Source organism: Aquila chrysaetos, chromosome 5, assembly GCF_900496995.4.
Source record: "Aquila chrysaetos chrysaetos chromosome 5, bAquChr1.4, whole genome shotgun sequence".
NCBI classification, from domain to species: domain Eukaryota; kingdom Metazoa; phylum Chordata; class Aves; order Accipitriformes; family Accipitridae; genus Aquila; species Aquila chrysaetos.
In genome coordinates, this window is record NC_044008.1 from 76,472,807 (window position 1) to 76,498,702 (window position 25,896).

Below are 25,896 nucleotides of genomic sequence, written 5' to 3' on the forward strand. Positions count from 1 at the left end.
TCACCATAGTTAATTTCTCACTACAAGAGTGGCAGAAAAGGACTTAGTCTCATTAAATCTTACTTTGCATCCTTGATGATATTGCTTTAGTTTCCATTTTTCATCTGGGAAATTTCATGGAAACATCTTGTTTCAGAGGCAATTTTGTTCCTCTTTGAAAAAGAATGATACATAAACTAGAAAGGATGATCACAGCAAAAATATACCGTGAAACTTTTATTTTTGCAAACATCCATTTTAGGCAGAGACTAATCTCAGTCATGAAGGGAAACCCAGCCCTAGTCAAGTCACCCATAAGAATCTCCAAATGCACTTTACACATGTTCTGCCCCCTCTCCTTTAAATAGAGCTTTGAAACCATTTAATAGACATTATGTTAATTTTTAACTCACTATGAGGCAAGATATCATCACCTCCATTTTGTAGACAGGAGATGACTTCACCTTGCATTTTTCTCCCCTAAAAGCAAAGCATGTCCAGTAGCATGGCAGCATGAAACTTCAACATTCTCACCTTGGTATGTACCTTAGCCATCTCTGGACCCTCCATCAAGTTGTTTCACCTCACGCTTGGTATCTATGCAATGGGGCTAGTAATGTTTCCTCACAGCAAGATTTATTAATTTTGCTGTATGAAAAATGGGACTGCAACTGGAAGTAGAACTTACGAGTTTTTGGTGTACAGTCCTGCAGCAGAGCTATACTTTCTTCTCAGAAGTATGCTTTCTTGCTAAACAAAAACTGATATGCACTTCAGCCAGTGCATAACTAACATTCAGGAGATTATGTGAATAAACTCTAGAACAATAATAAAATTACACTAGAAGAAAATGTAACTCACCAGGGATAGCATCTGGAGAAAGCTTTCCTGTGGCTAGCATAATGTCCCGGAAGTTAAGAGATGCGTAATAGACTTTGCAGAGTTGAACATTGGGGTTAGTTGTGTGGAAGTGTCGAAGTGGGGAGGCGATCCAACGAAGAGATGAGAGGTCTCCACGAGTCAACACATTTACATAGGCATATTCCGTCAGCTCCTGAGATTGTGCTGCAGAAGAAGGAACAGTAAGAACTTTACCCACATTAACACAGGCACACACTTTCCAGAATGAGTAAATTCCTTGGGTAACTGCTATGTCCTCCTCCATTTGCTCTCCAGAAAGCCCTTTCTTACCCTGCAATACTACCCATGCCCTAAATAGCTCATCCTCCTCCTGGCACCAAAGCACACTACTGTTCACTCTGAGATGGAGCAGAAGAATTCCAAATTATCCATTAAAAATAATAATAATAATAAAATAATTGTAGGAACAATAGCTACTCATTTTCTATTCACAGTCCATTCAGACTCAAGGCCCTGCAAGTGATCCTCAGACTTAAAGGAGTTACCTCGCTGCAATGGGAGATGCCTGAAGGAGCCCCACTTTCCATCACGATACACATTCATCACCAGGTCGCTCTGAACAATCTTCTGCATCTCCAGGGAAGAAAGACTCATGGGTGGGACAGCTGATGAAGGGTTCAAGTTGGAAATGAACACACACCTAGAAGCCAAGAGTTGTCATTTTGTTTGTTTTGCTACAGGCCTGAAAAGAAGCTAACACAAAAATATCTCATCTCCAACTGTGACTCAAGGACATGCTTACATACCTGATTCTGTGGCCTTCTGCTTCAAGGCGGAGGCAGTTCACCATTCCCAAAATTCCTGAGTTCCCACAACTGGTGGCAGTCAACCACACAGGCTGCTCCGATGGGTCAGCCAAGACCTCCTACAGGACAAACCTCAAACTGTTTTACTAGGAACCACAGAAAGGAAATAGTCCTCATATCCTTAAGGCAGAGATGAATAACTTCTATTTTAAGAAAAGTAACACACCCACACCTTTTAATACTGCTAAATATCTCATTTAGAAAGCATAACTATTTGGAAATTCAGATATCCAGGACACAAGAATTCTCACCTTCAAGGATTCAACCCACTTATAATGGGTCTCATCTATTGGCAGAAAAATGGGTGTTTTGGCAGGGACTTGCCGGCGACAGAGGAAAATAACTGAGCCAAAGAACGATTTCTTCACGGCAACCAGATTCAGCGAGGCTTTGCTAAATAAGCCCTCCCACTGTGCCTGTCAAATCAGGTAAACCAACAATTAACAGGAAAGTCAAAAGTCAATTAAAGATACAAGTCACATCTCTACTTCACGTTGAATGTCCTCAAACACAGCTTCACCAGGAACAACAGGCACTGTGCACCTCTTTCTTGCTTTTGCTCAAAATCTTGGCATCTGTTCTGTATTGTCTCAGTACAAATATATATTTGATTAACATAACAGTACTTTATCCATATCTAGGCTATTCCTTCTTCCCTGAAAGATCCTCAGAAAGCAGTAGTACAAATATCTCAAAACCCTGGTTAGGGAACTAGGCTTACCACACTACCAGGTGTGCAAAAAACCAGAGCAGTGACCATGCTGTCAAATCTGTAGGGTATTTGAACACGTCTAGAATTTAATTCCAGCAGTAAGGCACACATCCACAGGCAAACACAACATACAGATTCAAACACAGAAAATAACAGAAGTGAAAACACTGAGTTTAGATGTTACCAGTCTATGTCACATAAGACCTGTCTGCAATAGAAAAAGTAAAGCAGGACAGAGGAAACATGAAAAACCAAGTCACCCAAATCCTTCAGCTGCAGTGGGGTGGGGAGAAGCAACCAACCACTAGCAGGGAAGCACCTCCTATACACGTAAGTTACATTGAAATAGCATTTCAGAAAAACAAGAGAATGAAAATGCATGTATGGCATATCCAGAAACACTAGGCTCCACTATCAATGAAATAAAGATGACTGCAGGCTCTTAGAAAAGTACCCATTTGCTTTTCATGTACCAGGCACAAAACAGCGGAAGGTTTTTACAGTGTGACCCCTTATATTGAGGACTAGGGACTGTGTCCCTATCCAGCAAACTTTAAGAACTAATATTAAGTCCTGCCCACTCTCACCTGCATCGTATCATTTTCTTTAGAGAAGGTGCATTCAACTTGCATTTATCTTATCCAAGGGATTTGCTAATACCAGGCTACTGACACTTGTGACAGATCTAGGTTTTAAGTTATCAGCTTCAGTAGCATCTCACAGTCTACTTTTTATCCCTCCTCTTTACTGGGTAAGATGCAAAGCCAGAGAACTTGCCCTTTCTTCTTAAGTCTCCTTGAAAAATCATTGCAGTAAGCAAAGGGCTACAATCTGTATCATTGCAAAATTCAAAATCCAACTACCACACTCCAGAATTACAAACAGAAAAGTTAAACTATTAGAAGTGCTACTCTCATTCTAAAAAGAAGAGCTGAGAGGCTACAGCCCCTCAAATCAGGAAGAATTCATATGTTCTGTAGAGGGGCAGTTTCCCATTACTGCTTAGTCTAACAGCTGCCAAAAGAAGGTGATGTCCCAGTTCCCACTCTTACCCTAGCCACTTGCTCTCCTCCTCCTGTGCCAGCAATGACATTAGTTCATCTGCATGACATACTGGTTTGCAGATATAAAGTAGACACCCTGCCCGCTCCCTGCCACTTCCAAGGGCTTATTTTGCTGTGTCTCATTATGGGATCAGATAAAGTGGGGAGGAAGGGAAGGAAGGAGGAAATAAAAAAGAAAAGTACAAGAGAAAAAGCCTTCTTTTCTGGGACCACTTCATATTAGAAGAATTTAATTAGTTTGTAAAGTCTCATGCCCAGCAGTGATATAAAAAAGAGAGATTCTGATACTGAAGCATTTTAGGATCCTACAGTGATAAAGCTGTACCCCACCCAACAATGCAGCACATTATTTTAGCTATAAAGGAATTGCCCTGGCCAGTGTCCTCATATGGATTATAGAGATATACAAATGACAACAAATAATTTTCAATGCATTAAGAAAGGCTTTCCTGACTGAACTCACAGTTTACTCTCCCAACCTAATATGTGGAAATTCACAACTCTTCTCTTCTGAAGAAGTGTTTGTTACATGTTCCTGCAGAGGGCCTCAATGGAAACTGATGTTAGTGATGTCTACTCAACACTCATCACAAGAGTGTCTGCAAGCAGCAGAGTCCACAGTATCCACTGAGAAAGTATCTGTCCTTCCAGGAGCTTACCTCACTCAGGAAGCTGCGTTTCTGCTGTAGATCGGGACTTGTAAGGAAACTGACAATTTCTCCAAGAGTTTCTCCTTTAAGAAGGGTGTGTAGCAAAACAAATCCCCCTTCTTTCACTGCAGCTGCCAAATTAGAGAGAATTTCAGTAGTGTTCCCTAGAACACTTGTTGAACAGTTGTATACCACCAGGTCAGCATTGGTCAGATTTCCAGAGGGAAGGCTAGATGGATCCCACTGGCTAAAGAAAACTCCAGCATCTTGTAGCTCTGTTTCATTAGCTGAAAGAGTTTCTAGGATGCAGTCAGTGGCAATGTAGTCCACCTGCAACAGGGGCTGAGCATTCAGAATACTTTTGACACGAGAGAACAGATGTCCACTTCCTGCAAGAGCCTGTGAGAAAAGAGGGGAAGGAAAAGGGAAAACCAAGTTGAAACATGAATGATATCCAGAATTATAACTGGAAAAATAGAAGTATGTGATCAGGTTACTGGAAGGCCTCGAAACACTGGCTATGGTCCCATCCCAGGCTTCCAGCTAACCTCTATTATCTTCATCCTGTGACTGGTCATGTTCTCCACTGCCACATCCAGGCAAGTCTTCAACTCTGAAGAATCTAGCAATCCATTGAGAAGAGGGTCATCCTGGAAGTGCATTTTCTCTTGAGACACTATCTGTTCCAGCTCAGAATGGAGGTTTCCATTCAGTTCCAGACGGCAGATTTCAGCAAGGATATGCTGAAGGCCCTTCTGTATGGGTGAGGACTCTGCAGCAGCCACTGCATCTTTTAGTCCAGGGATGACTAATTTGACCCCATGCACTGCCACCTTAGCCTGTAAATTCTGGATCAGATCTATGGAATAGAAGGGGAAATGAAAGGAAGAGTCAGATTTTCCAAAGATATTTCTTTTTCCTCTTTGCCTCCATTTGCTATATGAGCTGATCAGCACCACAAATTACAGCATCTTGTATCATCAGCCTAGCCACAGAGATACAGCGTATGCTCCTGTACCTTCACATGTTTATGTATTGTGCAATAGTTGCAGCCCCCAAACAAGTAGGCTTTGCAGCAAGACAGTCCAAAACACGAAAAGGGCAACTAACAGAAAACTTCTGACTGATTTAAGGAGTTGTGGAGGGAAACTATAGATTTCCACAGATACAAAAATACTAAAATGCTCTTTTGCTTTATAACCAGAAGGAAAACAGCTCATCCTGACTGAGATCAGAAACAGCATTACAAAAAATAAAATAAAAAGCCCTCTACAGCATATGTAAAAAACTTTAGGGACAATATTTGGACACTGTGGAAAAAAGAGCAATTTTTAAAATCTATTGCCAAATTGAAGGATAAGCATGAAGACACTTTACCAATATAGAACAACAAAATTGCTGTCTCAAGATACAACAAAATTCATGACTAGAGTAAAAACTTCAAAAAAATAGTAATTTTTCTCTCTTTCATGAAAAGGCACTTAAGAGTGATGAGCTGAGTGGATGCCTCCCTACCCAAAGAGCACTGTACTAGGCTACCAGTTTCAGAGCAGACTAAGATGCTCCTACTCTATTCTTGCAGCAAACACAAACTTTTTTTTGGCATGCCTCACTAAACCACTTTCCCTCCTTGGATATGCTCTTGTGCCCACAGCCAAATGGGAACAGACATGTCAGCTTACCCATCTTGGCAGTTCACCAGGAAAAACAAAACAAGAAAGCTGAAGACTTGAGGAATTAGGCTCTCCTGTCAGTGTTTGAAGCAGCTAGGCTGGATTTCTCCCTAAAGATGATGATTTGTGCCTCTCTGCTGGCAGAGAGGGTTGTGCTATCTGACACCACATTGGCTGTTACAGAAGGGTAGATGCCCCTCCCCACAGCCTTACTCCTACTCACATTCTAGCAATACCTCAGGCAGAAGTAGCTTTTAGCTTCTAGCAAGCAAACATAGGGCTCCTGCTCAAGTCTTCTACAGAGACCAACACTTTATTTCTTGGATGTTCTGAAGTAGTACGAACAGTTCTCAGACATTTCTGTCAGGCTGGAAGATTCCCCTAGTGTGACAAGAAACCAATCCCACTCTACCTTTGCAGTGCTCCAGATATGTGCGAAGATGGACACTGGAAGACAAACAGTTACTCTCAGTATAGGGCACAAAGCAGAATTTTTCCAAGGTGGGAGGGATTCGTTCCTGCTGTCGTCGTGGTGCCACAGAAGCATGAAGACCATTGATCTGAACACCTCCTGCTTTAAGGCTATCAAGACAGTGGTCCACAACAACATCAACAGCTGAAAGACAGGAAAGAATTGTAAGTTTGCATCAAACACTACAAGTATTTTATTCAAGGTGATCAGATGAACAGTGCTATGTCAGACTGTTACAGAAGCTGCAGAATAGCTTGGCAACGAAGAGGGCCCCCCCAAAGTCCACGCTGCTTCTTAGGAAGTCATACATTCATCCACACAGCAGTCAAAGCAACTAGCAAAAGCCCAGGCATGAGAGACATTACCTTCTACGTTGTCCTGGTATTGGCACACCTGCTTTTGATGCAGCACTGGGTCAATATACACTGAGCGAATCCTGGTGGGTAAGCGTAGACTGCGCCCAGACTCAGCTAAGATTGTGACGTGTAGCAGGGTGTCAAGGAAGGTCACCCAGTTCCCATTCCACAGAACTTTCCCTGTGCTTGCTGCAGAAGAGGAGGAAGGGGAAGCCTCAGTGTAATTTTGTCATTCAGTAGATGTCAGAAGTCACTGCTTATCAAATGCAAAGTCTGCTGTATGTACCCAGCTTCCCCTGTAAACTCCACTAGTCAGTTCTACATTGGAGATAACAGCTTTCCCAATGCTCTGTCAGAACTCTTAATTGTTCTCCATTATTACACAAAGTATAATTAGCACACAAAGCACAGTCAGGTGGACTGTTAATACAAATGAAATTAAAAGAGCAAATATTCATCATTGCAATAACCATGCTCATCATTCTTCTATAGAAAGTAACTTCACCTTCACTGTTGCATTCCAGAACGCCCTGGAAAGTTGGTCCATAATTATATCCACGCAGATGCAGCTCTTGGTAAACATCTTCTTTCAAGAGGCCAGACTTGGAGCTCATGTCTACTTGAGTGTGAAAGTCACCTAGCTGGTTATGGAAGTTCTTCAGAGCAGTGTTTTCTAGGAGGGATATCTTCCCTGATGGGCACAGTAGCAAGAATAAGAATCATCAGTGTCCATAAATAATGGATTTTAGTAGGACAGCACATACACTTACACTTCCTTCACTTACCGCTCACAGCCAGATTCCCATTCCCTGACACCTCAAAGCAGTGGGAAGCAGGCATAAGTCTTACTTCCAGCTGTACTGATCCTGCAAGAAGCATTAAGAAAGACAGGACCGTGAGGTCATTCATTGCTACCACTCTCAAGCAGAGCTTTCTCTTTCACCATCTCCAGACTCATTGCACACAACATGTAACAGATGACTGTAACGTGCTACTTGACTGTATGAATTCACTTTGTTCAGTCATGTTGCACTCTTCTTTATATTCTTTCTCCTGTGTTCCTCCTCACTTTCCCCTTGCATTTCTTTCCTCCCATTCCCTTCATCATGCAGTTTTGCAGTTATACCAGCACTCCTCACTCACCCTTTTTGGGAAGGATAGTTGCCTGATGAATTGTGACTTCTTCAAACATAACAGCCATTTGCTCCATAGCCATGCCAAGAGACTGTGCCAGAGTTCGCCAAGCCAGTACTAGGTAGCCAGTTGCTGGGTACAGGACTCTGCCGTCAATGCAGTGACCAACCAAGTAGTGGTCAGGAGAATCAGGACTCGCATCTGTCAAAGAATAAAGAGCAGAATAAAAATAATAAAAACACCCTAAATAAAGGGGTCTCTTCCTCTCCATGTCTGTAAGAGGTGTCCATAGAAACCATGTCTAGTGGTTTCCCCAGCTATCCTGCCTGGCAACATGCAGCTCTTGAAACTACCGTGAGTCTGAATCAAGGCAGTTTCCTGCTCTGTTTATATTCTTTCAGACCATTTCAGAAGCAGATCCAGTCTTTTTCAATCCAAACCAAACATTAAGCTTCAGAAGATGGCTTCAAGGATGCTGCTTTGAGCATCCTTTTCACAGTTTTACAAAGAAATGCAGAGGTAAAGCACGAAAGAGACAAACAAAAAACCCCAAACAGGTAAACACACCAATATTGTAGACTGAAGCAGATGCAGAGCCTTTGGAACCTGCTGGAAAGTCTTCAGCTTTTGGAACATCCCAGTCCTGGCTGTGGTCCCATTTGATGTATGGAGAAATAAGGGGTGTTCCCACTGGGACAGGGTATTCCACAGGTGGGAACAAGTTATTTCCAAGAACATTTATCCTAGGAAGACAAAAAGGATCAAGACAATGTATGCGTGCGTGTGTGTGTGGAATTGACCTTAATACTTAGAGGTCAGACAGTAATTGGTCTTGGGCTCCATGTCTGAGATTTCTCCAGGAGTACCATGAACACTTACTGCAGCCAAATTTGTAACTGTAACAGTCTGTAAGATGCAAAGCTTATTTCCAAGAGCTAGTTCCAGGTTACTAGGCCTCTAAGATGTGACTGCTCTTTAAAAGGCACCTTCCCAGCCCAAGCAGTCTCTAACCCAAGGCAACACTTCATAAATGAGCATGTTAAATATGTAAACCACAGATGTAAACCCCATTTTTTTCCAGGTTTGTTGGAGGAGTATTTCAATCCTTGTGAAGGCATGCATGCTAGAGAAGAGACTTGAATTCTCTCCTAATTGATACCCCACTCACCCTCCTCCCTTAGTCTCCTTACCCAGTTAAATGAATCTTTCCAGTCTGTGTTAGGAAGAACTCCAAATTATTTTTGTGCTCCTTCTTCATCAAAGGTAGAATGGTACAAGTTGGTTTCAAAGCTCTCTTCAAGATAGCCTGGTCAAGTAGAGCCCATAAATCACTGGTGGAAGGCATTACTTACTACTTTGTCTCTGAATTTTTCTCTATAGATCTCAAACAACTTCTGTTTCTGTGCCAAGAGTTCTGTGCTAGGTGCTAGAACATACACCATTTTAACGGGTAAGAGCAGCAGCATGATACCCTTCCAGCAACCCAAGAAGTTGCACATCTGGTAAAGCAGAACCTATATAATATTAATGAAATTCTGCCAAAACACAAGTCTCCCTTTCCCAAGCAGATTGTCAAGTGGAATCAAAAGCTGCATTTCAAGAACTGCAAGATCACTCTCAAGCCTCCCACTCGTGCACACCCCTCCACACCACACACAGCTTAGGCCCTTACTCCCAGGGGCAGCCTCTTTTAGTCTGAAGCATTCTAGAGCATTTTCCAAGCAACAGCTAGTAAATCAAAAAACACAGCCTTGAACATCTGACCCAACTTGTATCTTCTCTTCAGTTTGATTCCACAGTCTTTAACTGGGAGAAGGAAGGGAGGGAAGAGAAAACCAGAACACTCTCAAACCCAGCTGTTGAAGTCTTTAGTCACTTGCATCAGAGTTCAGAATTGTACAATGATTTTAACATGAAGTGTATAATCTTTTTATAGAGAAAAAGATCTGCCTAATTTAAAAGCTCTGCTCTGATTCTCCCTTCAAGTCACTTTCAAAGCATAAATAAGACTAACATGACATAATACATATACACTGAATTGGAACTCAGAAGCACTGTGTAACTATTAAACTTGATTCACAAGTAACTATGATTCTTCTTAAGAATCTTTTCTCCTCTTGCATGCCACAGACCAAATAAAAGAATACCAGTCCCTGAGACTTAAGGGACAGGCACAAGACTACAGCACTCATCTTGAGGTACATTAGGATGCGCTTGCTCCACATGTTCTGCATCCTCTACTATGGAGCTAATTCCACAAAGATCAATTCTTACAGCATGGGGAGAAAGGAGTAATGATCTGATCATTAGGGCAAAGGAGTTTATGAAGAAAGCAAGCTCCTGTGGTCTTAGACTACTTCATTTAGAAGAGGGGAAAACACCACTACTAGCCACCACTTTCTAAGACAAGAACCTCAAACCAAATTCAGTGTACAGATGGTGATAACAGATTTTTCATAGAGAAGGCCTCTTAGTCTTGAATTTCTCCCCCCATCCCAATTTTCACACACACTCTCCAATAGATCCAAGGAATGAAATGGTTTTCTTACTCATTGCACAGTTCAGAGAGCTGACTATCAGCTATCTGAAATGCATGGCAATGAATAAAGGCAACGATGTGAATGTCTGGATAGGGAAGTGGTAGTGTGTTGGGGTTTTTGTTTGTTTTTTTTCCCTAAATATTAACATACACCACCCCCCACCCCCCAAAAAAAAATCACCCCAAAACCCCCACAAAAAACCCATCAAGAAAATAAAATGTTAAAACTGGGAGAGACTCAAAAGTACTGGAGACAGAAAGGGTTCTCAGAATTGGGGGGGGGGGGGGGGGAAGGGGGGGGCGGGGCAGGGGAAGCAGTATTCCCTAGTCCTCAGACCCTCAATCTCCTTCCTGCAGCAGCATATCAATATAGTATCATAGCAACACAACCAAATACAATACCTGTAAAAGAGCATGTGGAGCAATCTCTACTACAACAGCATTCTCTGGAATATGCTTCAGACCTTCATGAAACAGCACTGGACTCACTAGGTTGTTCACATGATACTCTGCAGAGGAAGTCCTAGCCAGATCACTCTGCCACTGAGATTCAGGGATAGATGTACTAATCCATCGTGCTGAACGAGGTTTAGGGTCTGGAATGACCTACAGACAGACAAGGAAGAGGAACAGTTACATGTCACAGATAACAATAAGACAGGCAAAAGCAAGCTGCCCCTCCTTTTCACAGCTTGATCATTCAGGACATCCTTCTGCTTGAGGCCATAGGACTTCAAACCTTAGGTCTCAGAGGTCTACATGCTCTTCAAGAGATTTCCTTCTCCTCCTAAAGAAAGGAACCCCCTTACACTCAACATCACTTATACTCAAATCCAGGTGCCCGAGCTTAAGCCATGCGAGCCATAGTTTGGCAATATTACCTTTTTCAGGGCACTGAGCAGCACTGGTGCAATAGATGCCATGTAGTAGGAATGAAATGCAACTCCAGCACTGCGCACCTCCTTTGCGAACACACCATCCTTTTTCAGTTTGGCTACAAACTCATTCACAGAGTCCTAAGAAGAGGAATATAAGTGAATTAAAAATAAGAGCTCACGATGTATTTGGGATATGTACGAGTCACTGTACTCCCCCCATGCCCTTCATCACTTGCCATTTAAGGGGAGGCATACCGAGGACGAGGTTATTGCCCTTCTCAGTGTTATAATTTATCACTCATTATGCCCATGGCTATAAGACTATTCAGTGCAAGAGATCTTTTATTACTAGCTTACTGAGACACTAACATCACTTCCTCTCACAGAACATTTGAGTGTTTAAGTAATGTCCCCTCCCACCCACCACTTTAATCCAGCTCCCCTTTGCAAGCAGCTGAGCTTTAACTCAGCTTCATGCGTTCTTCAAACCAGAACTTCACGGGTCCCAATCACGATTCTGGTATGGACCATATAATTTCCTTGCTCACCAGAGGCCCCGAAACAGTGACAGTATCTTCAGAGTTGTGACAGGCTGGTACCACATTTGGAGGACAGCATTGCTTACATTCCTCCCATGTCAGACCTGCAGAAGGAAGACCCCAGGACAATACAAGTGTTTCTAGCAGCGAGCCTCATAAGGGGAGGCAATCTAAACTGCAGAATCACTGTGCTTAATTCAGCATTTTGCAAAACTGAGAAGGATTCTTAAGAGAAAGACAGACATCCCCCCTTTCCCAAAAAGGGATTCTGCAAAAGCTAAGGATTTTTATCTCAGGGCTTTAACGTGACATTTATCACTGCGATATTGAGCACAAAAACAGAGGACTGAATCTTTGTACCATCCCATTAAGGGACGGGGGAACCCACACACTTTCAAAGAAGCTACAGAATTGGTTGTTTTGTCTCATCTTGGCCTTAGCAATCCGAGCTAGAACAGGAGAGAAAACACACAAGCTTGACTCACAGAAACTGAGTCCCGCAAAATATCTAAGAGAAATCAACAACTCTAGTGGCTTAAACTAGCTTAACACATGCAGCACCTGGTCATACGTTACATGGATACAAGTCACAAGAAGAATTTGAACTCAACATCAGATTATGAAAAACATATTATATGCAGCACTCCGAGATAAGTTCTGTGATAAATGTCACATATTTAATATGAAAAGAAAAAAGCTAAATTAGGTAGGTAGTCCTACGTAGCATTAGTTAAAGTAAGAAGTCTAGGATTATAACAAGTGACCTAGTCAAACATGCTTCATTAGACCTAGAACAGCTTTTCTCTTAAGTGTTTCAGTTTTTAATTGACCACTGTGTGCAACAGTAAGAACAACAACACTACCAAAAACAATCTTAGTTTTAAACATGTAAGTCACTATGAAGCCATACCACAAAGAAAAACTGCTGGGTCCAAAGCTCAAAGTTTCACCCAACAGTGGGCAAAACTACATGACTTACAGAAACACTGAGCAAAGCTTGTTCAGGAGAAAGCTTCTTCCTAAGTGCTATTAGGCCCAAGTAAGTTAACGGCATTAAGTTCCTACGTGCTATTAGGCCCAAGTAAGTTAACGGCATTAAGTTCCACTAGCCAGTTGCCCACTAAGTAATAGTGGCTTACTGGTTTCACATCTCATTACTCTTGCAGACAATCAGAAATATCTTTTTTTTTCTTTTTAATAATTTAAATATATATGTATGTGTATGTATACACACACACATATATCTATCTCAAGAGCCAAAACCCCCAGTGCCTTGGATTATCAGGCCTCTGTCATTGGTCACCATTTCCACATAGTTTTGGATGGATTACCAAAATTCTGCCGTATTCCAGGTCAGTGATTACTACCATTATAGCAACTTCAATATTTAACAACATGTTCTACATCGGACGAAAAAGAAGCAGCAACAGTAGCCAAAATTTTACAGACATGATTGTCTCCACCAACACATTTCAGAGCCCAATTTTATCCCAATGCCAAACAACAGAAATCAGATCTACTTCCCTATATCACTCTTTTGGTAAAGGTATACCTACCAACAGCAGCCATTCCTCCTGGGGGCAATTTGGCCTCTTTAACACACCTTCCCCGCCAATAAGCGGCGAGAATGGCTTCTTCATGACTTAGGGAGTTATCTGCATAGCCACAAGCTAGTTCTCCCACTGAGTGGCCCAAAATCCCATCAGGTTGCAGACCTGCAGCCTTCAGCATATCAATCTGGGCAATCTGCAAGGAAAAGTAGGATTAGCGATTCCATGCCAGAGTAAACAGGTGTCAGGCCTCAAAGGCCCACAGCAGTAGCAAGTACATTACAAAATGGCTTTTTGGTACAGACATTCTTCTTGGCCTCGCTGCTTTCCCCCGCCCCCCGCCCCACAACTGCAGCTCCGGCCTCATTTCAAAGCAATCCCAAGAATCATTACACAACTCCTGTATTGTTTGGGCTTCTCCACTATGTAGCTTTCCACTAAGAAGCTATTTCCAGCAACAGGAGGTTGCCAAGAGCCTATCTGTACAAAGTAAGAGGCAAGACCAGCTTTCCAGACCACTTTAAAAGCTCTGCCTCTAGCTTATTAAAAACAATGAACCCCACACTGACACTCACAATTAAAAGAGACTTCATTTAGCATCATTTAGTTCATTTGCAGAACAAATTTTAGAAGGCATTCAATGGAACCTTGTTCCTTGGCACAAACATTTATATAAAACTTAAAAGACACTCCTTAGTCTCTTCAAAGGAGAAACTGCCCCACATACACACACAGATACACACATAAATCAGTTTAGCTCAATATTTGTTCAAGCATCTTGCAAGTGGCAGAGCCCAAAACTGTCAAGGGTGCAACACTCTCCCTGCTATCAAAGGGATATTTCTAACAGCTGTCATTTGCCGATTACACAAAACAAGGTTCCATTAATCGTTATGAAGTGTTACTGGCCAAAGAGACATACTAGCAGAGCATGCTTATGTGGATTGAGTCCATGACCCCCTCCACCAGTCATTCGAGTCTTACCTGAACAGCAGCTAGTCCAACGAATGCCTGGACAATGTCATCAAAAGTGTTCTCATCTGCTTGCAGAAGCAGGTCTGAGACCTTGAGGCCTGTGTTCTTCAAAGCCTCGTCTGAGCGTAATACAGACTGGCGAAACAAATCCAACTTCATAAGGCTCAGGCCCATACCTTTCCACTGTGTTCCCATGCCTGCAGGATAGGCAAGGAGAAAGTGACCTTTAGTAATACTCCACGAAAGGAGCAGACATCACACACTTGCTCTGGCAGTGAAAGAATTCTATCTAAGAGCAAAACATTGTACATTTCTAACATACTCTAAATTATGCACAGCTTTTTATTTTCCTGGATTTTGCTATCATCAGAAGATGGCAAAGTTGGAAGGATTACATAGAATACAGGGAACATGAGTCTCCCAGACGTATCACAGGGCTGCAAGATACCTCCGCACACTACAGTGGAAAACAATATTAGAGCACAGAATCCAATTGCTCAAGCCCCAGATCTACAAAGGAATGCAGAAGCCTGGACCCACTGCTGCACACCTACCTGAGCAGACGTACCAGAGTGGTCTACCAGATGCTTGAACATGCTGAACCTCTTTTATGTCACTCTCAGTGCCAACTAGTGTGTAGCCCCTGTAGGGCATGGAGGATACAGGAACTACAGAGATATCACTGAGCAGGCTTGCAAATGGGCTGCATCCTCCATGTTTTCTGCTCTCTTGAATTAGTATTTCCACAGCTTCCTGTGTTCTGCCACAAACTTGAACCAGTCTTGGCATGTTACAAGTCTCCAGAGGCTGGTGCTTGTTCTCATTTGGCCTCAGAATGATATGAGCATTAGCACCTCCAAAGCCAAAATTGTTGATACTGACAAAGCCACCTTTCACTGGAATTGGTTTACAAACTACCTCCAAAGAGCCATCTTGTAAGGCAGGAATATCTGGATTTGGGGTATTGAAATGAAGATTTGGAGCCCACAGCCCATATTCCAGAGACAGAATGACCTGGAAGAAAAAACAGAGTGTTCTGCGCTCCACATTTTCTTGTAACAAACATTCTTTTGTTGTTATTGTTTTACTATAAATGACCATGTAGCATACACTGAAGCAGCTCTCTATGTTTGGATAAAGGGACACTTCAGAGAATAGCATTATTGATGTTACTAAGGTAGTACCTACTTCACCTAGGCAAATTAAGTCCATGCAGAAAGTCAGCAGTAAAGGTGAGGGTGGCAGCTCTAAGTTTAGCTTCCAGACCCTTTCTAACTGGAAAGCCATGCAGCCTTGTTGGAAAAGCAGCCTGGCTACTAAGAATACCACATCTTCTTTCTCCCCTTTCAGATCCTGCCCCTTCACCACGCTCTGCTTCATGTGTCCCCAGTCACGCACACTGCCACACATGCTCTTCCTTATCACAACAAACGCTTCCCTTTCTGCCTTTGCTGCAAAAGAGCCAAGCTGAAGCACTGGTAAAGGAGTTTGCTTGCTGCTTTGCACCCATTTGTTGTCTTCTTGATCCAAAAAAGCAGGAACAGCAGACTGTTCAGAACTGGCAGAGCCAAAAAGAAGTACAGAAACAGCATGACAGTTAAAACAGCTGTGTCAAAAAAGCAAGGGCTCCCTTCTCTTAGCAGCATCTCTATGAACAGCCCATAACACCAAGCCCATACTCCTCTGTGGCACAAGTACAGCAAATCACAGACTACAAGGTCAGCTGCAAACACTCTGTGCTCTGTATGTTTGGCAGTTCCTTCATCACCCCAAAATGGTCAGAGAAACAGAAAATGGTTTGAAAACTGTTCTTCCAAGTTGACTATCAGACATGGCAGCCTACCTGCGAGAACAACCAGCATAAATGCACGATTTCAACTCCAGTCAGCAAGTTTAAACTTGCAGTACAAGTATTTTCATGCACACTGTCCTAACACCTACAATACTACACACTATGAACTTGCTGTTGCTTTACACAGCATACATATTTGTACTTTTAAGTCTGCCATGGTTTCTACACAACTTTGACAGTACAGTACAGTGAGCACACACCAGAGCCACCAAGAAGCTTTGTCTCTGCCATACAGCAAGTAATTAGACAGGCTAAGTAGTTCAAAGGTGCAGGTGAGTTTTCCCTCCCTTACCAGAATTTAACTGAAGTTGCCTTGGCAAGCCCTAGTTTCTTTGCTACCTATCCACAAAATGGATTCTCTTCAAGTCTGAAATTGCATACTTTCATGGTTTATTTTCCTAACTGACATCTCATGGAAGAGCATTTTATGGAATTCCAAAAGAAAACATTTACGGAAACTGCAGACTTCAAGACAGTTACTGTCTAAGGGACAGCGGGCTTGGTGTAGTTTCTGGCTTGGTCTGAAGGACACCTGATCTGCCATTCTGATTAACTTCCAAATCTTAAAATACCAACTGCTGCCCAATTTTCAAAGAATCAAGAACAGAGACAGAGCTTCCAATATCCTTCCAAAGCTTCAGGTGCTTTCAAGATGCCAGATCTGGAAACAAGACCTAACATAACTTAATAAAAGCATAGCAAAAAGATATTCTAGCACGCATGATGGATGCCATGGGCTCTTGTCTGCAGCTGGAAGTTCCGATACAAAGTTTAAGTGAGAAAACTGATGAAAAAAGAGCGAGAAAACACAGTGTCAGATGTCTTCAAAAAGAAATTGTGGCCCTAAGAAACACAGACAGGGAAACAGTACCTCAAAGTTATGATCCTGTCCTGACAGATCACAGCAGAACTGCACTAAACAAACTGTTTATAATGTACAACACAGTACGGATGCAGAGGTTTATTTTATGACTCAGTTATCATTCCTTCTATGAAGGAGGTGTCAGTCAGAGATAGAGGTGCTAAAGAAGTGAACTTCCCTCTACAGAGAGGCAGACACTGCTGTCTCCATGATTTATTTGCAGATGAGGCTATTCACAGCAAGTTGTATGTATTCAGGTCACAATAACCACTTTAAAGAGCCTAAAATTCTAGCAGTGACAGTGTACGTGACTTCAATTTGCATGGCTCTAAGGCTGTCAGTAATAGGCTTACAACCAAGTGTGAACACTAGCTAGCTCTCTGCTAAGCAGTTTAGCAGCCAAAGCCAATAGATGATTGTCTGCCTACAGCAGTAGTTTGTAGGCTGGTTGCTAAGACAACCAGTTATTCAAGCTGGCAGCCTCATCCCAAAGAACTCACCTGGCTTCTTGCCAACATAACAGAGAAGAGGAAGAGATGATACGTCCGACAAACAGCCAGAAGGATCAGCTACTCTTGGCACCGAAAAGCCACACTGCCTCTTATCTTTGATCATTGCCAACTACTCCAAACATTCAAATCCCTCTACCTGTACGCCCCTCAAACCCAAACAACTTACAGCAGTGTTTTGTTGGAAGGTCTGGTGTAAGGATAATCAATAAAGTGATCCCAAAGCCTTTATTCTGAGCAGAGTTATACTCCTGTAGAATTCAGCAGGAAGGAGAAACTAAAGTGTGTGTGCATGCATGCACGCACATACTTGTGTGTGCACACAGCAGAGAGCCACCTGGGCATTTGTATCCAGCTTGCAGAATAGCCACCTGAGCTTTTAAAAGTATTTGCAGGTAAAGCAAGAAGTAGATAATTAATGAGAATCACCTGAGTTCTTCTCATTACCAGTGAACATCTTATCCTGGATCACTGCAAAATTTTCCTTAAAACAAACAAACATTAAAAACCCCACACACTGTTGTGTTGCCCCCATCCCCCAATTTTCCTTCTCAAGCCACCTGTTACCTTGGCTAATGCAGCAAGCCCAGAGGCAGACTCTGGATGACCCATGTTTGACTTGGTTGATCCAATCAACAGTGGCGCTCTCTCACATTGACAGAAGACATTTACAATGCTGTTTATTTCTTGTGGATCTCCAACCTAGTAGGAAGATAATCAGAATGGCTATTAGCTAGCACTTCCAAAACACACCACAAAAGAGAAATCTGAAAGATTAGGATGTTTGGGCAAAATCCAAAAGTGGTGAAGCAGTATTTATTCTAGTAACTGGTAGAAGGGAGAAATATAATTCATTTTGGAAAAAAAAGAATAATTTGATAGAAAAGTGTGGCAAGTGATGCAAGGGAAGAAAATAAGGGAGAAGAAAACACTCCAAACCCAAAGGGTCCATGCTGACCTTGGTGCCTGTCCCATGAGCTTCAACATACTCCACTTCTCCAGGTTCGATACCGCATTCTCTGTATAAAGAGCTGACCAACTGCTGCTGCATCTCTCCAGATGGGAATGTCACACCTAGGACCAAAATTGCTGTCAGTTTCTCTCTCCAACCAGATGCCTCCTGTTCTGATTTTAGCACCCTTTCAACCCAGCCCCAACCCCTGCTTGGGGCTAGCAGGTCCAAAAAAACCCAAGGAGAGACTTTTTCAGGATTTACACCAACATCCTTAGCACCAAATACAATAAGCATCTCAGGCTCTTTGGAAGAGCAGAGGAACCAGAAGCGGACCTAAAGCATTGAGTTAGACTAGTGTGGAAATGTACTTGTTAACAGAATACTAGGAGATGTCTACATCAAGCATAACATGTGAAACTTGGTATCCATAACTGGAGAGCAGGAGAAATGGGACAGTAGTAGGGAAAGAGCCTTACAGTTATAACACCACCTACATTTCTACCATCAGGGCAGAAGTTACTGCAGAGATGTCCTGAGGAAGGCTAAACTAGCAACAGGACATTCCTGTTATTTTGTACAGTAGAAACCACCACTTGTCTCCAACTTCTTTAGATGTGTGAAGGTTTTTTATTGTTTGGTTTTTTCTTTTTCTGTTTTGGTAATGCAAAGTTCAGGACACTATTTTGTAAAGAAGAACCCCACAACAGCCTGTTTTTTATGACAAAGACTCTAGACTGAACAGTTCTATATGTATGTTACTTTTCAGAGGCGCGAGGCCTACCTTGCTCCTTAAAGCCATCAGTGTTACTTCCAGCATTGACTATCGTGGCATAGATCCGCTTAGCCATAGATCTCTTGGTCAAAAGAACAACAACAACAGCTTCAGAGCGACAATATCCATTTCCTGAGAGCAGAGAAAGAAGAATGAGTCACTAATTCTGCTCTGCTTTGAAAAAAGTTGCAAAAGGCCATGCAGTAAGGTTATCTCATTCCTGAGCTACTGCTTACAACAGACTTGCTTTGAGAATGACATATCCATTTCTTTAAAAAAAAATTAATGCCCTAAAAAGGCTTGCTGCTCATCACAAATGATGATAGAAAGTTTCCGTCAAGAGACAGCTATTTCTTCTCCCCAATGTCCGAGGAGTGAGCCACACAGTTTCTTCCCCACAGTTAGTTTTCTAGGTTCAATGGAGCATGCAACACAGCTCAAGTCCAGGGTATGTCTCAAACAGTACACCTAGGCACAACTACAAGGCCAGCTCTTTGCTGTAGTAGAAGAGTATCTGGTCACAGACTCCGCAGTAAGTTCCTCTCATACATGACAACCTTTTGTACTAATGCCTTACCTGAAGCATCAAAAGCCTTGCAGGCACCATCAGGACTAAGCATACCCAATTTCATGAACTGCACGGAAGTGTTGGGTTTCAGCAAAAGGTTGACCCCTCCTACTAGGGCTGCACTGCACCATCCATGACGAATTGCCTTATAAGCATTTTCCAGAGCGATGAGACTAGAGGAGCAGGCCGTGTCAATAGTTAAGCTCGGTCCTTAGGGAATGGAAAGGGAAAACAAAAAAGCTGGTTTTTACTGTTTATTTCCTTGAGTTGCTCTCCAAAGACTACAGGATGGGATCACAAGAGAAACATATTAAAAAACCAAACATTAAATAAGAGTTCCTTCAGAACATAACAGGTAATCCTAATACAATGGGAGACAAGAATCACCATCTCTGCCTGCTTACCAGGTAACAAGGGATGAGAAAGGTGGAAAAAAATTTGCAAACAGTTTAGCTTTAAGGATATTTTAAAAAATAATTCCATCTCTGCCTCCATCAAAAAGAGATATTGTAGCTTCACAGGCAGGTCTCATCTATTTCCCCATTCTCACCAATAAAAATTCCTCCCCCTTCCTGGTGCTTCCCCCTACCCTTGCCATTATCTCTGCTCTCTGCTGCTCTTCAGAGTAATTCCCATCCCTCCACTCTCTTCAATGCCACACATGATTCAAGTCATGTCTATGCCTTCAATCATATCTTTTTGGTAGCTCTCCCAATTCTTCCATTTTATTCAAAAAAAAAAGCCAACTGTTCCAGTCAGTTTGTCTCTTGGCTAGCTGACTCCTACATAACTTGATACCAAATAGCAGTATAAAGGCTGGAAAGGACCTAGGCCTTTTTATGAAGGCCTCCTGACATCATGATCTTTCAGATGAATGCCAGCTATGCCCATCAGCAGCAACTGAGTTACAAAGCCTTACAATGAGTCTTACCCCACAGTTACAATACCTTTTCTGCTTCTCTTATGCCTCCTTACAATAGTTGCATGCTACTTTTTCATCCCAGAAGGGGTCTACATCATCATATCCCCCTCACTCCTCTACAGAAACTGTGGTCCAATCATGCTCAAATTGCAATTGCTGATCAGCATTGACAGGTTTGGGGGCACTTACCTGTTAAGTCATAAAAGTAGGAAATCCTGTTGGCAAGCATAGCACGCTGGCAGCCTGTCATACTGTATCCCACAAGCTCTACTGGATCTTGGCTAAGGGCTTCACCAGCTTCTGACCCACTGGCACCAATCCATACACCTGTGTCTGTGCCACGGAGGGTGGCTGGATTAATACCTGCGGAGATATTGCAAGGTAGATTACAACAGACAAACTTAAGATGGGCAAACTGGGGAGATATCAGGTACGCTGGCACCAGTTCATGAAATACTGTCCCTTTCTGGCAGGCCTGCAGCATTGTTCCCTTACCTATAGTTACCTTTTATCTGTTTCAACTGCAGACCTTACAAGTCTTACTGCAGACTCCACCAGAACTTTGGTACTGGCTTTTGGTCAGAACATATCGTGCCCAGAGACAGCTTTTCAGCTTAGCTGGGCATTGCTAGAGAGTCTTGTGTAGTAAAGTGTATGGACTATGAAAGACATAAATGCTGATCAGATAAGCTAACAGCTGACCTCTAGTGCAAAGAAAAGGAGCAGATTGAAGGGCAGAAAATCACAGCACTTGGAAATGTCATGTGAGCACATGAATATCTATTTCTAGTGACACACAAAGCCCAGATCTGAAGTACAAGACAGAAAGGAAAATTCTTAAGCACAAAAGCCAAAAACCAGAACAACAAACAACTCTGCTCTAAAAAACTGCATAGCGAGCTCAACTTGCAGCAATCTCTACTGTTTCTTCTCTATGCTTCAGGAGTCCTGGAGACAAGCAGAATATTCAGGCATCCAGACTGAGGCTCAGCAGCAGACGAGCAAGTGTTAATTTTAATAAGTCAGTACTAGTGAGGTGGTTCCAACTTTTTCCCATGTGCTTCTTATGTTCAGACATGAAACTGATTAACATGAAGAATAAACTTTTTGGCTCTGTGGGTAAGTAACTCAAAAGCTCAAGACACTGGCAGTGATGGAGGAAAGAGGCTCCTATTTCTGAAAGCACACTTCCTGGGCAAACCTTCTATAGAAGCAGATCAAATGCCTCAAATTTTCTATGAACCTGGCCAATAGACAGCAATACATCAGGCCATCTGCCATTCTTTTAGACCATGGATGAGAATTTTAACCAAGTCATCTTCCTTTTGCACTATGCAAATATGACTTTAACAAAGGGATCTATTATGGAGTATTAGAGTAGAGCAGAACACACAGAAGCTCTAGAACTGTTCACTCTTTAAGTGCTTCTGTTGTACTGGTTGTACCATACGATACAGGTGGAGATTTGCTGGCAGTCAGCATAGATTTTCTAGTTTGAGTTCCAAAGAACACACCTTTGTTCTAACCCCCATACCAGTTCTTTGGTCTCCTCTCTAATGTGATGGTCTTCTCTTGTTAAACATCTCATCACACAGGCACATGTCTCTGTGCAGCGGGTGCTGACAATACAGCACAATTCTCTGTCTTCAGTCATTCAGCTGCTTACCTCCATCCATAATAGCTTCATAAGAAACTTCCAACAGCAAGCGAAGTTGAGGATCCATCGTATGAGCTTGTTTGGGGTGAACCCCAAAAAAGGATGCATCAAATTTGCTTATGTCCTTGAGCTTTCCATTTCTCTTGGGCAGTCCGTAAATTCCTGAAAAGAAAAATTCAACACTGAGTCACGGAATACATCAGTTTTGCAGCAGCTACCAGCTGAGACAAAGTGCACAATGACCACAGCTGATTCACGACTACACATGAAACCTCACTTCCTTGTTGCAGTACCCAGAGTTCTGCATTAATATCTACCCACCCATCTCTCCGAATCTCATTTGTAAATGAGAATGCTGCATTAACAAAAACAATTGTCATTTTTAAGACTCTCCTGGATATGGCAGCAAAAGACATCTGTCTAGTTTAAGCATTCTTGCTTTGGCACGTTGTACCAAGCACATAAACAGAGTCCAAATCAGTGGTTCCAGTCAGTCACCAGTTAGAAGAAAAACAAAAGCTACTTTTCACTTCTGCAGGTCACTAGCTTGAATTGGACAGATGCGTACCAAACACTTCAGAAAGGTAATCAGACAGAAAAGAACATTGTAAAAAGCCATAAATTACAGGACTGGAATCCCTGTGCTACTTCCAAACCCAGAAAAGTGTCAGAGCCGTCTTACTGCCACAGCTATCAACAGCAGGTACGGGATTCATGTTGCCTAGCTGCTCTGTCAGAGTGTTCCTTTTATCTGGAAATAAGCTACGTATTATATAAGCTACTACTGCATAGGACATGACATTATAAAATGGATTGCGTGAGACCTTCATAAAAGTGTTCTGTTCCTGAATTTCTTGGTGATATATCAGAAGTGAATTCAGAAGCTCTGGCAGGGTTTCACATCTGATAAATCCTTTTCTTTCATAGGATAATTCCTCTAAAATGCTCAGAATTCAGGACTCCAAAAGAAGAGACAATAGGCACTCACCTGGTTTCCACCTCCGATCATCCTCTGTGACCATATCAACTCCATTAATCAGGTTCTCCCAAAACTCTTGCAAGTTCTCCGATTCTGGCAGCTTTCCTGCTATGCCTGCAATCACCACGTCCTCCATCTCTTAACTTCTCCCTGTTGCTGAGATCCACAAAGCAGTAAGACTAGTAAGATTTCACACAGAGAAGGAGAGTATATGAGTCTCTTGTCTTCCTGACATGTTGTGACAAACAAGCATATTTGCAGGAGAAACACCCACACAGGAACAGCCCATGGAGTCTCTACTAAAAAAAAAAAAAAAAAAAAAAAAAAAAAAAAGACATCCCAACTAATCAAATGGACCATAAGATCCATGGGGTCAATGAGGATGAGAAAACTGATCCTGAAGGAGTGCCGGGCTCCAAGAACCACCAGTTTCTACATGACAACTAGAAAATGAACAGGTCCAGCTCTACTAAATGCAGAGCCTCTGTGAAGTCAGCAGAGAAGAAAGATTAACATGCTGAAGCAGAGGTGGGTGGAGAAATTATGACATACATATAGTAAAATACATAATTACAAGGCAAACCTAACAGGTAGCAAAACAAGTTCTACGATCATTCCAAAGTTAAGCGCTAACTTAAGAATCAATAATCAGAAAGTTTGTTGGAGGGGGAAAAAAAAAAAACCAAAACCAACCAAAAAACCCAAAACAAACAGAAAAGCAACCAACCAAAAAAAAAACCTCACACACAAAACAAAAAAAACCCAAAACACACACAGGAGAAAACCTATACAAAAGCAAAAAGATTACAACTTAGCATCATTTTAAATACCCAAAACAAGAAGTAAGTTGTACATATAAAGTGTTTCCCAACTGGACCCCACACTGCCACATGTTTAGAAGACTGGGAATGAGGTCCCAAGAAATTTGCATTCTAAGACCCCAATCTCAAACACCACAAGAGAGCATCATGCTGCATAACACAGCATGGCAGGCCATCTATACAGATCACAACACCAAATGATCATTCATATATTACAGTCAAACACACTCATTTAATTTATTTACTATTACACTCAAAATATATTAACAACTAAGCGGAGAGAAGGCAAGTTAACCTGATGTTTCAGTTAAGTTCAAATTATAGTTTGTAGATCCTAAGTAGGCAAGTTAAGGGAGGGGGAAAAAAAACCCATATACATGGGTTATTTTTTTTTTATATATAAAAATAAATAAAAGTGTGATTGCATGAACAAAAGAGGTAGTAAGCATTCACAGTACTTCCTTAAATAATCCTTCTGGTAAGTAGAGGCAAAATATTCTTCAGAGTTAATGTGTGGGATTTTAACAAGTAAAAACAACAAAGAAAACTGGGTATTCAAATAGCTAAAAGACTTCCTTAATAGCTTTGAAAGAAAGACTTTGCTATGGAAGACCTAAAGTTTGACTTCCATCACAGATTATGCTCCATAGTGCCATGCAGGCACTTTGCTTAAGTGCTGCTGGTGCTTGATCATCTCCTCCACAAAACAGCACTAATGGGTACTCTTAGATGAGCACCTCATAGCTGTTCTTTCAAGCCAAGACATTTCGTTTAGGCACGGTTTTAAAGCCTCTTTCAGGAGTTCCTGATGCTTCTGAGCAAGAAACAGGCCTCTCTTCCATCCACACACTGCTCAGGCGTAACGCCTTCCTGTAGCTGAAAGCGGGGCTGGGGTGCACAGAGGGAAAGCAAAGCCCTCAGGTTAGCTGAGGCGTAGCCCAGCCAGAACACACTGCCACAGAGGTTGCCCGATTTCTCTTACCCTTCCTTCCTTCAGCAGTTATCTTGATTCAGATATGTGGAGTAACTGTGGAATTATGCAACATGCAACACTGAAGCAGAAGAGATCATTGCCTCATCCAGTCCATCCCTTCTGGGAGCAGAAACAGAGGTGCTCCCAAAAGGACATCTTGGATTTCTCAGTCTTATGCTAAACACCCAGACAACACAAGTTCCACTCCACTCTGGTTGTTCATTCAAAAAGGGAAACACTAAGGGCCAAATGCACAAGGCCCTTACTGAGAAACTATTCCCCAAAACTGAAGTTGGTAGTGATAAGCCCAGTCTACTTTGCTCTGAACAGATGCCTCTCAGTTTTTCCACACACGTAAATCTAGTAAGTCAGTTTTATTATTGGTGTCATCACTGTACCTGGAAAACCCAATCAAGGGCCACAACTCCGCTATACTTGCGGCAGTTCTGCGCTAGGGGCAGAGAAAGAACAGATCTCAGGCACAAAGCTTACAATCTAAGCATAAGACAAGCAACAGACAAGATGATAACGTGATTATGATTCAGTTTTATGGCTCAGCTCTTTGGGCTACGATCTCTAGGGAGAGAAATATAATGTGTATTTCAGGGGACTGAAACATCTCTCCCTGGAGTACCAGAAAAACTCCATCCAGGTACGACCAATCTTCACAAAATGTTCTTCTGAGACAGTGAAGTAATGGAATTTATCAGCAAAGCAATTTTTGCCAACATGTTATGAATGTAGTTGAGCAAGACTGTGTCAAAGGTAGAGAAAAAGA

General features: G+C 42.2%; 1 protein-coding gene across 1 annotated transcript in view; it reads right to left on the minus strand.

Moving 5' to 3' along the window:
- FASN (fatty acid synthase) overlaps positions 1 to 25,896 on the minus strand; it is a 45,866-nt gene that overhangs the window by 16,209 nt on the left and 3,761 nt on the right. The window contains exons 2-27 of the mRNA XM_030013771.2: positions 23,334 to 23,480; positions 22,355 to 22,507; positions 20,878 to 21,051; positions 19,776 to 19,976; positions 19,208 to 19,330; positions 18,430 to 18,545; positions 18,039 to 18,173; positions 14,803 to 15,262; positions 14,258 to 14,445; positions 13,280 to 13,469; positions 11,733 to 11,827; positions 11,188 to 11,322; positions 10,709 to 10,912; positions 8,958 to 9,073; positions 8,335 to 8,510; positions 7,777 to 7,968; positions 7,419 to 7,499; positions 7,139 to 7,324; positions 6,643 to 6,822; positions 6,218 to 6,421; positions 4,681 to 4,991; positions 4,142 to 4,531; positions 1,958 to 2,122; positions 1,647 to 1,765; positions 1,386 to 1,540; positions 841 to 1,044 (exon numbers count right to left, since the gene is read on the minus strand). Of these exons, the coding sequence (XP_029869631.1) occupies positions 841 to 1,044; positions 1,386 to 1,540; positions 1,647 to 1,765; positions 1,958 to 2,122; positions 4,142 to 4,531; positions 4,681 to 4,991; positions 6,218 to 6,421; positions 6,643 to 6,822; positions 7,139 to 7,324; positions 7,419 to 7,499; positions 7,777 to 7,968; positions 8,335 to 8,510; positions 8,958 to 9,073; positions 10,709 to 10,912; positions 11,188 to 11,322; positions 11,733 to 11,827; positions 13,280 to 13,469; positions 14,258 to 14,445; positions 14,803 to 15,262; positions 18,039 to 18,173; positions 18,430 to 18,545; positions 19,208 to 19,330; positions 19,776 to 19,976; positions 20,878 to 21,051; positions 22,355 to 22,507; positions 23,334 to 23,460 (4,780 nt within the window). The 5' untranslated portion in view covers positions 23,461 to 23,480. The remainder of the gene's footprint in view (positions 1 to 840; positions 1,045 to 1,385; positions 1,541 to 1,646; positions 1,766 to 1,957; positions 2,123 to 4,141; positions 4,532 to 4,680; positions 4,992 to 6,217; positions 6,422 to 6,642; positions 6,823 to 7,138; positions 7,325 to 7,418; positions 7,500 to 7,776; positions 7,969 to 8,334; positions 8,511 to 8,957; positions 9,074 to 10,708; positions 10,913 to 11,187; positions 11,323 to 11,732; positions 11,828 to 13,279; positions 13,470 to 14,257; positions 14,446 to 14,802; positions 15,263 to 18,038; positions 18,174 to 18,429; positions 18,546 to 19,207; positions 19,331 to 19,775; positions 19,977 to 20,877; positions 21,052 to 22,354; positions 22,508 to 23,333; positions 23,481 to 25,896) is intronic.